This window comes from Clupea harengus, chromosome 22 (genome assembly GCF_900700415.2).
Source record: "Clupea harengus chromosome 22, Ch_v2.0.2, whole genome shotgun sequence".
Lineage (NCBI taxonomy): Eukaryota > Metazoa > Chordata > Actinopteri > Clupeiformes > Clupeidae > Clupea > Clupea harengus.
Genome location: NC_045173.1, coordinates 16,438,445 through 16,450,438, shown reverse-complemented (window position 1 = coordinate 16,450,438; position 11,994 = coordinate 16,438,445). Strand labels below are relative to the sequence as shown.

General features: G+C 40.5%; 2 protein-coding genes across 3 annotated transcripts in view; one reads left to right on the top strand and one right to left on the bottom strand.

Annotated features, from left to right (window-relative positions):
- Nucleotides 1–437: 437 nt before the first annotated feature.
- On the top strand, nucleotides 438–10,593 carry LOC116218478 (mucin-3A-like). Of its 2 annotated transcripts, none has more exons than XM_042703127.1 (8): nucleotides 438–1,076; nucleotides 1,972–2,066; nucleotides 2,740–2,877; nucleotides 3,312–3,440; nucleotides 3,940–4,086; nucleotides 4,291–4,373; nucleotides 4,825–5,908; nucleotides 10,159–10,593. In XM_042703127.1, exons 2-7 carry the CDS (start codon nucleotides 1,997–1,999, stop codon nucleotides 4,915–4,917), a joined length of 660 nt encoding a protein of 219 aa, XP_042559061.1. In that variant the 5' UTR covers nucleotides 438–1,076; nucleotides 1,972–1,996; the 3' UTR covers nucleotides 4,918–5,908; nucleotides 10,159–10,593. The 2 variants fall into 2 exon arrangements, with proteins under 2 accessions (XP_042559061.1, XP_031416186.1); XM_031560326.2 differs by having other exon boundaries at nucleotides 3,288–3,440.
- Nucleotides 10,594–11,586: 993 nt separating this feature from the next.
- Nucleotides 11,587–11,994, bottom strand: part of pax3a (paired box 3a) — a 23,374-nt gene continuing 22,966 nt past the window's right edge. The window contains exon 9 of the mRNA XM_031560080.2: nucleotides 11,587–11,827. Coding sequence (XP_031415940.1) covers nucleotides 11,810–11,827 — 18 coding nt within the window. The 3' untranslated portion in view covers nucleotides 11,587–11,809. The remainder of the gene's footprint in view (nucleotides 11,828–11,994) is intronic.

Sequence of the window (11,994 nt, the reverse complement as noted above, 5' to 3'; positions counted from 1 at the left end):
ACACAACATTGTCTATACAATGACAAGGAAGAAGAAACTGAAGTGAGAGTTGAATGGTATTCTGTGGGTACATGCCTACCTGCACACTTAACCCCTTGAGACCAACATCATGCTTTTCGACACATGTTGTCGGCAGTACCACTGTATTACCACTAGGGAACAGCATACACAAGAGGCCATTGAGTTTAAATGACAAATAACAAACCAAGCTCAACAGGCTGAACATTACAGGACATAGTAAAGGAATAACTGATCTGAAATTGAAAATATCAAACCTGTCCAAATGGATACACAATTTTTAAGAAAAAAGCTATGATACTGCTGATGGACATCTGTGTTTATTTCTCAATAATAATTAAATTGCAGGTTATATGCATCAAACTTTTCATGGTGGTGGTGGTGATGGGGGGGGGGGGGGCATGTCTATATGTAAACAGTATAACATGAATGTGACGTGTATATGTCTATATGTAAACAGTATAACATGAATGTGACGTGTATATGTCTATATGTAAACAGGTTGCCTGCCTAGTAGAGAGCGCAGAGTAGGCTACTGTAGTATTCGAGCTGCTACATCAATTCTCGAGTTTCTACATTAACATGGAGCCTAGGCTTCAAGCAAATATGACTCATTTCATTTTGTATCCGTTGGCCTTACTAATGATGACCAGGTACCACCGAATTTACAAAAAAACAGCCGCTATATGTAGTTAGTATCATCCATACTTCACTATTGGTACGGTAAGACCAAGAGTTAGCTTCATGTCATATCATTCATTTTCTGCTTTGCTCGACGTGCTGAGACTAACCTAATTATAGTTGCATAGTCTTTTAATTGAAACAAAAAACCTCAGAGCTCAACCAGTATCCCCACCCCTACCACGTGCTCATTCAACTTTTCAGGAAATGATTACTTGATTTAAAAAAAATAAAAATAAACCCTACTGACTGGAACTGTGGTAGATCATCTGTCACCTTCACATAGCAACACACTGCTCCTGTACTACTTCCACTGCTGTGCTGGTCATCGTTCAATGCTCAACTGTTCATGCTGCAAAAGAGGCAGGAGAGCACAGGTAAATACTGGACTTTTGTTACTACAGAATGTGTGTTCTTGTTCTATGGTAAACACTGCAGCATAACGAAAAACATTTGACTTGGGTTGGCTGTCATCCAAAATACCAACAACTAGGTTTAGGGTTATCGGAACTTGGCTGAGTGAAAGTGAGGTGAATCACTACCTCTTATAATGTTATTTATTTATATATATATATATATATATATATATATTATATGCATAACCAGCAAGCCTACACGCTACAATATATGGAGTAAATGAGAAGGTTGGTTCCTTTTCATTCATTCATTCATTTCTTGCGACTACATTTCCTTTGTATCTTTCTGAAACAGGTCTAAAATAAAATATACAATTACAATACATTTGTCAATGGATCTGCTAAGCCAATGACAGAGTCTCTAAACAAAGCAAATTATAAAAAAAGTGATACATGATACAAATACGTTAGTATATGGCATTCTGTTTCACAGGACAAAGACAAACCAAATGAGATGAAATACTCACCACATAAACATAAAGACATTCTTGTCCAGAAATGTACCTTTTAGCATCAATTTGTGGTCTGTATTTCAAAACTGATATCATCACCTCTCCAGTGACTGTCATATAGATATACTTAAGTTGTGCATGTATTATGATCAGGGTGCAGACAGGACAGAGGTCTCATAAGGTTCACATAATATCTTTGTGTCGATATAGTCACTACATTCAACTCTCACCGGTGTTCATTAAATTCCTTATAACAACATTAACCAATTATAGGGGACTTCTCATAATACCCAGCAGTGTCAACAAGTAGTTCAAATGAACTCAAATGAATAAAACAATCCAGAACATACATTGTTGTTCCGTGTGATGGAAGATTGACTTCCTTATCTGTTCCCTTTGCATAGCATCCCACCTCCCTCACTATAAGGAATGATGATACGTGCTTCATGCGTTGCCCTACTGCTGCTGGTCATTCTACAGACGCCACAAGAGAGCACAGGTGAGCACGGTCGCTAGTTTGTGTTCTATTTGTACAGTCATTCCTCTAGCAAGAGGACAAACACTCACTTTCGGGTGACTGAGATAAGAGATAAAATACTGTTAGTTCATAAGTGCATTGAGTTTCTGGTATTTTTCAAGCAAGCCTACATGTACACACCCATTTCACAGTACTTTTCCACTTCCTCTCTCTGAGCCATAACAATGCTGTATGTCTAACCTAGGATATTAGCAAGCAAGTGCAATTTAGTAGCAAACGTATTTTAACAGAAACAAATAACAAAAATCACATATTCTACAAATGCAAATCACTACAACATTTCATATCACATAATTGTATGGAAATAATATATAGGGAAATACAAGTAAAGTAACCTAACTATGTTTATGATGTTATGGTGAAATCCAAGTAGTTCTCACATATTTACACAATAGACAGCTTGTCTAGCAATATAAAGAGAAAACCTATGTACCTTAAAAGATAATCGTTAACATTTTCCTCTGTGTAACCAGTCCTACAATAACTGCTTAATATGATCAGTACACTTAAAGAAGGATGAAACCACCACAAGATTATCCATCCATCGAACAAATATCATAATTATGAAAAATGTTTCCTGAATACAACAGCAGTTTTTCAACAGCTTTGTTTTCCTTTCCTTTCTATTTGTAAGCGAGCTGTTCCTCCCCAACATCGCTCTGCTGTCTGGGCCAAAACAACTCATGCCATCGTAACCCCTGCTTTTGTGACGAGTACTGCCTCACAAACAAAGACTGCTGTTCTGACTACATTCAGACTTGTAGATCACCCTGTAAGAATACAGTATTTACTTCAATGCACTGGGGATGTGGGAATTTACATCCATGAGAAATATTTCATAAGGAATAGAATTCTATAAATTATATATATATATATATATATATATATATATATATATATATATATATATATACATTTCATCATTGTTTCCCAACACCCACAAAAAAAATACCATGAACTGTACTGGATCATTACTTCCAAGTCACACAAACTAGTCTGATAATCGTTGGAAATGATTCTAGTCTGTTAATGTATGACTGAGCTAATAGTAGTAATCTGTAATGTTATAGAATAAACAACAACATGGATTGTTGTTGTTTATTATATAATATTACAGTACTATTGTTGTTTGTGTATTATATATTATTTACAGTTTCACCTACTATTATATATTATCTACAGTTTCACCTACTAATACACCGCCAGGCACTTCTGCACTCACACCTGAAGATGCCATCTCAACAACTCCACCACTAACCAGCAGTCAGCTACCAACATCCAGCACAGACCATGAAACACCCGAGGAGCCCTCGGCTGTTATGGAGAAGCCAAAAGGTAACTCCAGTCAATGCTTAAAGATCATCATAGAAGACAAGACTGTATTACCTTTTAACATTTACAAATAGATTAATATCCATTATGAAAAAGGGACACACCAAAGTCATTATCTCTAAGAACACAAATGTGATGTAAGATGTCTAGAAATATGTATGAGTTAACTAAATAGACAGTGGAATGCGTGCTATTGAATGTGGCCTTGTTCCTCACCAAATAAAAAATGTGCGACTGAACAAATTAAAGAATATAGAAAGTGGACTTCCCTTTCTCTTGTAATCACGATCAGTGCATATGATGTTAGTATTACCACATAACAATATGTAATATTAAAATAATGAGTTATATCCATTAGGGTAATATTCATTCTTAATGTATTAAAGTGATGGGCGCTCATCGTAACATCATTGTTAATTATATAATATTATAGTACTATTGTTGTTTGTGTATTATTTATTATCCACAGTTTCACCTACTAATTCTCTACTTGTTCCTGTAGAGATCACTACACCGCCAGGCACTTCTGCACTCACACCTGAAGATGCCATCTCAACAACTCCACCACTAAACAGCAATCAGCTACCAACATCCAGCACATACCCTGAAACACCTGAGGAGGCCTCGCCTGTTACGGAGAAGCCAAAAGGTAACTTTAAGAAGTACAGTGGGGTGCACTTAAAACAATTTCAGTGATGTGTCGTCAGAATTGTTCCAGGGATTATCAAGTGTTAGTTGATATCACGAGAAAATCACAGAACCTCATACACACACACACAGACACAGACACAGACACAGACACAGACACAGACACAGACACACACATTCATTTCCACTGAAATGCCTCCTTTAGATCCCACCAGAGTCATCATGAGAGTGAGAGGCTTCCTGCACACAAACACGGGAGAGGAGGCAGTACTGGAGGCCTTAAGGAAAGTAAGTTAAATGCCATGCTTTAACAGTGGATCACTTCAGTCATTATAAAAGACTAGACTATATTACCTTTTAACATTTACAAATAGATTAATATCCATTATGAAAAAGGGACACACCAAAGTCATTATCTCCAAGAACACAAATGTGATGTAAGATGTCTAGAAATATGTACGAGTAAACTAAATATCACGGGCAGATATAGACAGTGGAATGCGTGTTATTGGATGTGGCCTTGTTCCTCACCAAATAAAAAAATGTGTGACTGAACAAATCAAAGAATATGGAAAGTGGACTTCCCTTTCTCTTGTAATCACGATCAGTGCATATGATGTCAGTATTACCACTTCACAATATGTAATATTAAAATAATTAGAGTTATATCCATTAGGGTAATATTCATTCTTAATGTACTAAAGTGATGGGCGCTCATCATAACATATTCTCTCCACAGCTGGTCTCTCTTCTAGAGAACAAACTGAAGGATCACTGTACTGACTGCACAGTACAGATTCTGAAGCACAACATGACCACAAATTATCCTTAAATGATCCCTGTTATAAACATGGTGTGAAGAGACTGTAACACACAATGCACATTAATAAACAGTACCGACGGTAAGGAAGTTTGATTATTAATATTCGATAGCTGGAAGAGCACCAGATAAATGCATTTCTCACTAGGTGGCAGCAACGAGCTTCTGCGTGTGTTAAATAATCTTCTAGAGTATTTCGGCTATTTTAAATAACTATTTCATGTGTTTATTGAAATAAAGAAGCATCAAAACAAGAATTCGACTTGTATTATGAAGGCAAGCGGCGGATAACAGTGGAGAGGCGGTGGTAGTTTAAATGCGTAGGCCTATTTTATAGATGTTCTGGAGGTAGCACAATTAACAAACAAAAATGTATGTTGGCCTATATAAACCGAAAGCCAAATTGAAACTCCTTTTGGGACACATGCCTCCAATTTCATCTATTGTAGGCCTACTTACCTTTTGCGAGTCCAATCATTTCATTTCACAATAGCCTATAGAGTAAAACAAAATGTTAAATTAGAAGCAGGAGCTCAAAGGTCTCACTCACCTAAGTTAGTTTAGACCGTTCCCTTGATCTTTAGCCTAATACTACTGTCGCTTGGTAGCCTAAACAGGCTATGGATTCATGTTTGTTGAGTGAGATAGCACTTGCTATAGCCATGGGCTTCGCCATTACTTCAAAGACACTCGGAAGGATAGACCAAATTAGGAAAGGTCGAGCTCTTGAACTCAGGATGCTCTTTTTGACCCAGGAAATTTTGTTGTCTTCATGTCTGGCTGCAAACCCCGTGAATCCTAGCAGTCACTTAACGTAGTTGATAGCATCCGAAAATATCCCGCATGACCTAATTTAAAACTGGAGATTGAGGCTATAGCCTAGTTTAGTTGTTCATGCTATTAGTTTGTTGCACAGGTCTACTTGCAGTAACCTGAAAGGAAGCTCGGATCAGCTCTGATGTGTCAGGTTCTACCGTTCTGTACACATTGCTACGGTTTTGAGGTAAGCTACCTGGTCTGAATGAGACTTAAACAAATATGTGGCCTATCATAAACCAGTACTGGTGAGATGTAATGGATATTTGTTCAAATTGGATCCAGTTCAAATCGCAGGGATGCACCGGCTCCAAGAGGGCCCCCGCATCCCAGGCGATCGCCAGCTGATACATTCAACCACAATTGATTTACTGCAAAGCCTCGATGAAACGGGATAGCCTACACACTACCTCATGTCAAGAGAGTAGGCCTACAGTTCATGGAGGCGCTAAAGGTAGATCTAAAAAAAACCCGGTTGTTCGCCCGTTACTTCACATTATGCTGTTAGGTTCTTGTTCTCCGCGTTTCTTTCATGACTCCGCAAGCTGTATGTCGTGAAAATCAAAAACGTATGTCCTCATTAAAGGTCTCTCCACGATCCTGCTAGATGCAATTGACTTTAATTCTCAAGACTGATAAAGTCGAGGGTTCACTTTTCCCTCATCTCGTTCTGGTTTGGAAACTAAGATCATATGGGGTCACCCAGAGGTTTAAGTCAGACGAGCTCTTGCTATCTAGCGCTTGCTGTTGCTTTACGTAATAGACTTGGGCCCATTGGTTTCTTCGTACAACAGAGGAATTTTTCAACAGCACTTAGTCAAACTTCTGATTATAACCACCAAAACTCAGTGTCCACACAGGGATGTCATATTTATTAAGGTGTGAGTCTTTTCCCCCTCTCCCCCGTTATTTTCAGTCAGATTTTCTGCGAAGTTATGCTGGTGTTTCTTTAATTTTGTCTAACCAGTTATAATGGGTCTATTATAAACATTAGTAATAATTGTGGAAATAGAAAAAAATACCCCACTGTAAAAATTAAATGTACTCTGACACAGGAAAGTCTTCGGCATTCATAATGAGGCACATGAAATAGGCCTTTATTCCGCTAAATATATCAAATAGAATCCAAGGATGGAACAAGCAACATTAAATTACTGCAGGATCCTAATAAAAGATCAAATCAAACCCATCCTTCATGTCTCTGTATCTTAATCCAGTACAGCATTTGGCTCAGGGAGGTGTTTTCAATGGAGTGAATTTGCTCACTCTCCTGCATGTGTCTCACTGATGATTTCAACCTTCTGTTGTTCCACACTCCATTAATCTTTCCACTTGTGGACATCAGCCATACGACGCAAACAGGTTTAATTTGCGCTTGTATTTGCCTTGAGTTTCTCATTTTCAGAAATCAGGGGGAAAAAAACTCATATTTGTCATTCCCCCCCCCCCCCCCATTCTTTTTTCTTTAAACAGAGAAATCACTTGCAGAACTCAAACTTATTTTTTTTCCTACCCCTGGCTCCTTGACTGTCAAAACATCTCTTGTGCTCAGAGGCTGTTCTCCTCTTCAAAGTAAAATTTCTCTACCGAGGAACCTGGGTTAAATTTCGGGGCCGGCGGATCGGAGCCCATGAACTCCTCGTAGGGCTCCTTCTTCATCTTGTCCTTGTTCACAAAGCTCCTGAACAGGGCGAGCGACAGGAAGGAGTAGAAGAACATAACGAATAGGATGTAGAAGTAGCCGTTGTCGTAGGGACGCTCGGCCAGGGTCGAGGCGTTGGCCTGTGCCGAGGCAGAGGCCGTCGCAGTGGCGTTGGACTGCTGTTCCTCACTGCCACTCTCCAGGATGGCCTGTCTGCATCGGGACAGCAAGGCCAGCAGGATCGTCTGGTTCATGGTGAAAACTCTAAAGGTGTGCCGCTCAATAACAACAGCAACAACAAAAGTAATTCAATTCTAATTCAGCGCCCATCAAAAACTCGAGGCACACGAACACAAACGTGATGTCCAGTTCTTCTTGTTTCCCAGGAAAAGCAAGGCAACTCGTCAGTCTTGGTTGAGTGTGTGAGCACCTGGCAGAGAAGCGAATGTCCGTGTGCCTCTTTGGGAAAGGAATGTGTTCTCCAGTGCTGCCACTCAGCAACACCCATGATAAAGAAATATTTCTGTGATAAAGCCACTTACAGCCTTCCCTAAATATGCTGTGTGTGGTTTTTTATTCACTGTTATAAATGTGGTATAGTTTAAAATGATTGACATGCACAGTGAAGGTTTGTTTTATATGAACATTAAACAAGAAAAAAAATCAGATTCATAAAAGCAGCAGAAATGATTAAAGTAAAGTTTACTGTCTTTTTTTACTATGAGATCCCCTTCAACTTCCATGTATGTGAGCACACAAAGATACACATTACCACTCCCACCACATTCTGACTGCTCCCCCAAATACACACACACACACACACACACACACACACACACACACCTCATCTTTTCTTTTTCTCTTTCCCTGTGTAACGCTCCCTGTCAGAAGCCCGACCTCTCTTCTGTCTGTCTGTCCTTCACTGCACTGGACGAGTAAAAAGCCCCCAGTAACTCTTGGACTGTCAGCTCTGGTCAAGTAGTCTGGAAATTTCAAAGAGCCCTGGGGTCAAAAGTTAAGTTGTCTCCAATGTGTGGTAGCCTGGGTGACACTTGGCTCCGACCTGACAGAGGAGAGAGGTCCTCCCCGCTCCGTCACTCACTGTTCTGAGGTCAGCGCAAGAGGGAACAGACGGCACTAACCTTAGAACAACAAGAATATTCACAGATACGTTTGCTTCTTTTTTTATATGTATATAGTGTTTCATAGTCAGTTTATATAGCACCGGTAAAGAGTAAGAGTATTAGATGAGGTTTGCATAAAAAAGCTAAGAGAAGAGATGAGCGAGAGAGAGAGATGAATAAGAGTGACAAGACCAGATGCAGAAGATACCTGACTCCAGCAGACAAAGAGTAAGAGTGAGCGGGAGATCAGGGAAAACATACATCAATAATGTCACACAGAGGGAGAGAACAGTTTGTGTGCGTGTGTGTGTGTGCGTGAAGCACTGAGCAACTGTTTGGGGTGTTTTTCTTTCTGTGAGGGCCCTCGTCGTTTTTTAAAGTGGAACCCCATGAACCGCAGCAAGTGTACAGCTGTGTGGAATGCCAGCGATCTGTCCACGAGCCCCGCGTTCGAATCGTATCGTTTACACACGGCTGCTTTAGTCATTAAGCGTTTTAAGGGTTCCCTGGAGAGCAGGAATTTGTCAAGAAAGAGTGTTTATGAAATAGGATATATTTATGAAGGGGTATAAAAAAGCGCCTTTAAAGTGCCGAGAGCCACTGAGGAGAGGAGCGTTGAACCTGATAGACATTGTCCGCCATGCCAGTTGCCAACCAAATCTTAATGAGATCACAATGAAAAGCCCATTTCATACACAATTTGTTTTGGATCGGCATTAGGATAACAGAAATCGTTGGATGTTTCCTTGGAAAGGGATCCTCCTCCAGCTAAACTAGTTCAGTCTGTTGGGATTCTGCCACTTGTTAACATGTACAAAGCAAGAAAGAAGAGGGGGAAATAGGTAAAGAGAGAAAAGAAGGGAAGGAAGGAACGAATAAAAGATCAATAAAGACTGAAAAGAATATAATGCAGAAAAGTTATGCTGTTCTTATATGTATATACATATATATGTATTCTTTTTGTATTGTGTTTGCGTGTGTATGTGTTTTATGAGGAAAGATGCATACAATAACTGGGCAAACTATTTGTACAAGCTTTTGTGTGCTTTTTTATTTTTCATTTTCATTATAAATAGTAAATACTGCTGCATTTAAAACAAGACATTTTACACCAACAATTGTATGCAGTCATTGAAGAAAACAAATTGTATATGCACTGTATATAAAAGACGAGGTAAAAAATAAAAGTGTAATTTTGTGTAATGATTTAAGACTTGCACACAGCGAATTGCTGAGTGTTATTCGGGTGGAGCACAGAGGAGAGAGGCGTTGCACCAGCAGAATGTAAAGAATAAATACACACCTAAACAGGACTCAACACACACACACTAGCAGATGGCACAGACTGGAAAACAACTTCAACCTGCTAATGCAATGACAATAATTAGCACTGGAGTGGAAGAAACATTTTTTTTTATTATTTTTTTATTGTTTTGTTTATGGACTTTTCCATTTTTAGCCTAACCTGGATGTTGTAATTTCGTCAAATCAAAATAAAAAAGCATTGATTTGAGTACATTTTAAAACATGATTTTACTTTGAATACTGCTCGTCTGAGGTATATGTGTATTGCACTTTCTTTGGGTTTCAGTACACTGTGTTGATCAAAATATAACTTTTTCTCTCTCTCTCTCTCTCTCTCTGTTTGTCTCTGTCTTTCTTTCTCTCCAGCAAGTAGGTGGCCACACCTTGAAGTTCCATTACTATAGTTTGTTGCTATCTCCTAACCAGCATTCTTGTCTTAGTGTATCTGTTCCTGAGTCACACACCCACGGTAATGGTCTGCCTGTGCTGCTGAGAAGTACACACACATACACACACACAAACATACGCACACACAGAAACACTCACACACAAACACACACACAATCACTTTAACACTCTGAGTTTCCCAACACGCATGCTGCACTGAGCTCTAAGTGGAGTGATATGAAATGCCATTAGACTGGTGAGTGCATTCTCCGGTGCTCAGTAGATGTGTAGCAGTGCTCACAGGAGCATCCATCCTCACTACTCTGGCCACTCCCTTACTCATTAACTCATTCACTCACTCATTCAAACATTTACTCATTCACTCATTCACTCACTCATTCAAACATTTACTCGTGCACACACTCACTCATTCACTTCCTCACTCATTTACATACTCACTCATTCATTCACACTCACTCATGCACTCACTCACTCACTCACTCATTCACACTCACTCACTCACTCACTCATTCACTCACTCACTCATGCACTCACTCACTCACTCACTCACTCATTCACTCATTCACTCATTCACTCACTCACTCATTCACTCACTCACTCACTCTTACACTTTCATTTTCTCTGGGTCCCTTGAAAAGATTTCAAATCGATGTGACTAAACAGTATTGCAACACAACCATCTTTTTGCATTCTCAGCGGATTACAGTTAAGATATGAAGTACATTGTTTGGGGGTGGGGGAGGGGTACAATTCAATTCTCAAAAAAACACAACCACAACCCTCTGTTGTTTTTCACAGGATAATGAGAAGAAGAAAGAGAAATGTCTGTGATGTGTTGTTGAACACTCCCAGGACATCTCTGCCAGGCCGTGTTAAGAGTTCGTCATCACCATGGGAACAGCTGGCCCCCTGGATGAGATCCTGTGCCATTGTGTTCTCTTATCGTGGTTGGCCCCATAAGCTCATTGGAAAAAAAACACAGTTTACAAAATCTGGTCCCACTTGTTTCCCTGCCATTCATTAGAAATTAAACACAGAAGTTTTTTTTCTCTCTCTCTCTTTCTCTCTGTCTTTTTGTGAACAGTCTTTTTCTCTTTTTTGTCCTTTCTTCAAGCATGGAGAACGAGGCATGCCTCTCTCTCTCTCTCTCTCCCTCTCTCTCCCTCTCTCTCTCTCTCTCCCCTCTCTCTCTCTCTCTCCCTCTAAGAAAGCATGACGTGGAGAGAGCGAGCTGAGTGCCAGGTAACTGGAGAGGCTGGCCTTTTGGTCCTGATTATCTGAATGCTCTCCTCTTCTACCCGATCAGGGCCACTTCATCCCCTCCTCCTCCTCCTCCTCCCCCACCCACCCCCTCCCTTAACCCCACCCCCCCCCCTCCCCAAGCCCCCTCCATTTCCAAAAACAACCTCTCTCCCCTCTCCTCCGTGTTGTCTCCCTCAGTCCAAGGGCATGTTGGGGTAGGTGGTGTGTGGTGGGGTCTGGGGGGCGGGGGGAAGCAGTGGTTCAGAGAGGGTGGGGGGGGGGTGGAGTGGGGATGCTGGATCAGACAGGCGCAAGAGTCAAGCATCAGAGCGTCCACTGAACTCCTCCACTCAGGCAATGTTGGGCTTCAAATAATGAAAGGCACCTGAAAGAGAGGCAGAGAGAGGGAGAGAGATCTTTAGTGAGGAGGGTTATGACAGCATCTCTGCGTGCAACGGGATCTTGTCAGAGTGGGGTTCTCCCTGGCCTGTGATGCACACTCTGATGGAGGTAGGGAGAGAGGACGGGATAAAGAGAGCGAGGGAGAGAGAG

Excerpts from the sequence above, each read along its gene's own strand:
- LOC116218478 (XM_031560326.2), top strand. The coding sequence starts at position 1,997 with ATGATGATACGTGCTTCATGCGTTGCCCTACTGCTGCTGGTCATTCTA. Across the intron at positions 2,067-2,739 it reads GACGCCACAAGAGAGCACAG|CGAGCTGTTCCTCCCCAACA; the intron begins GTGAGCACGGTC and ends TCTATTTGTAAG. Across the intron at positions 2,878-3,287 it reads TCAGACTTGTAGATCACCCT|TTTCACCTACTAATACACCG; the intron begins GTAAGAATACAG and ends TATTATCTACAG.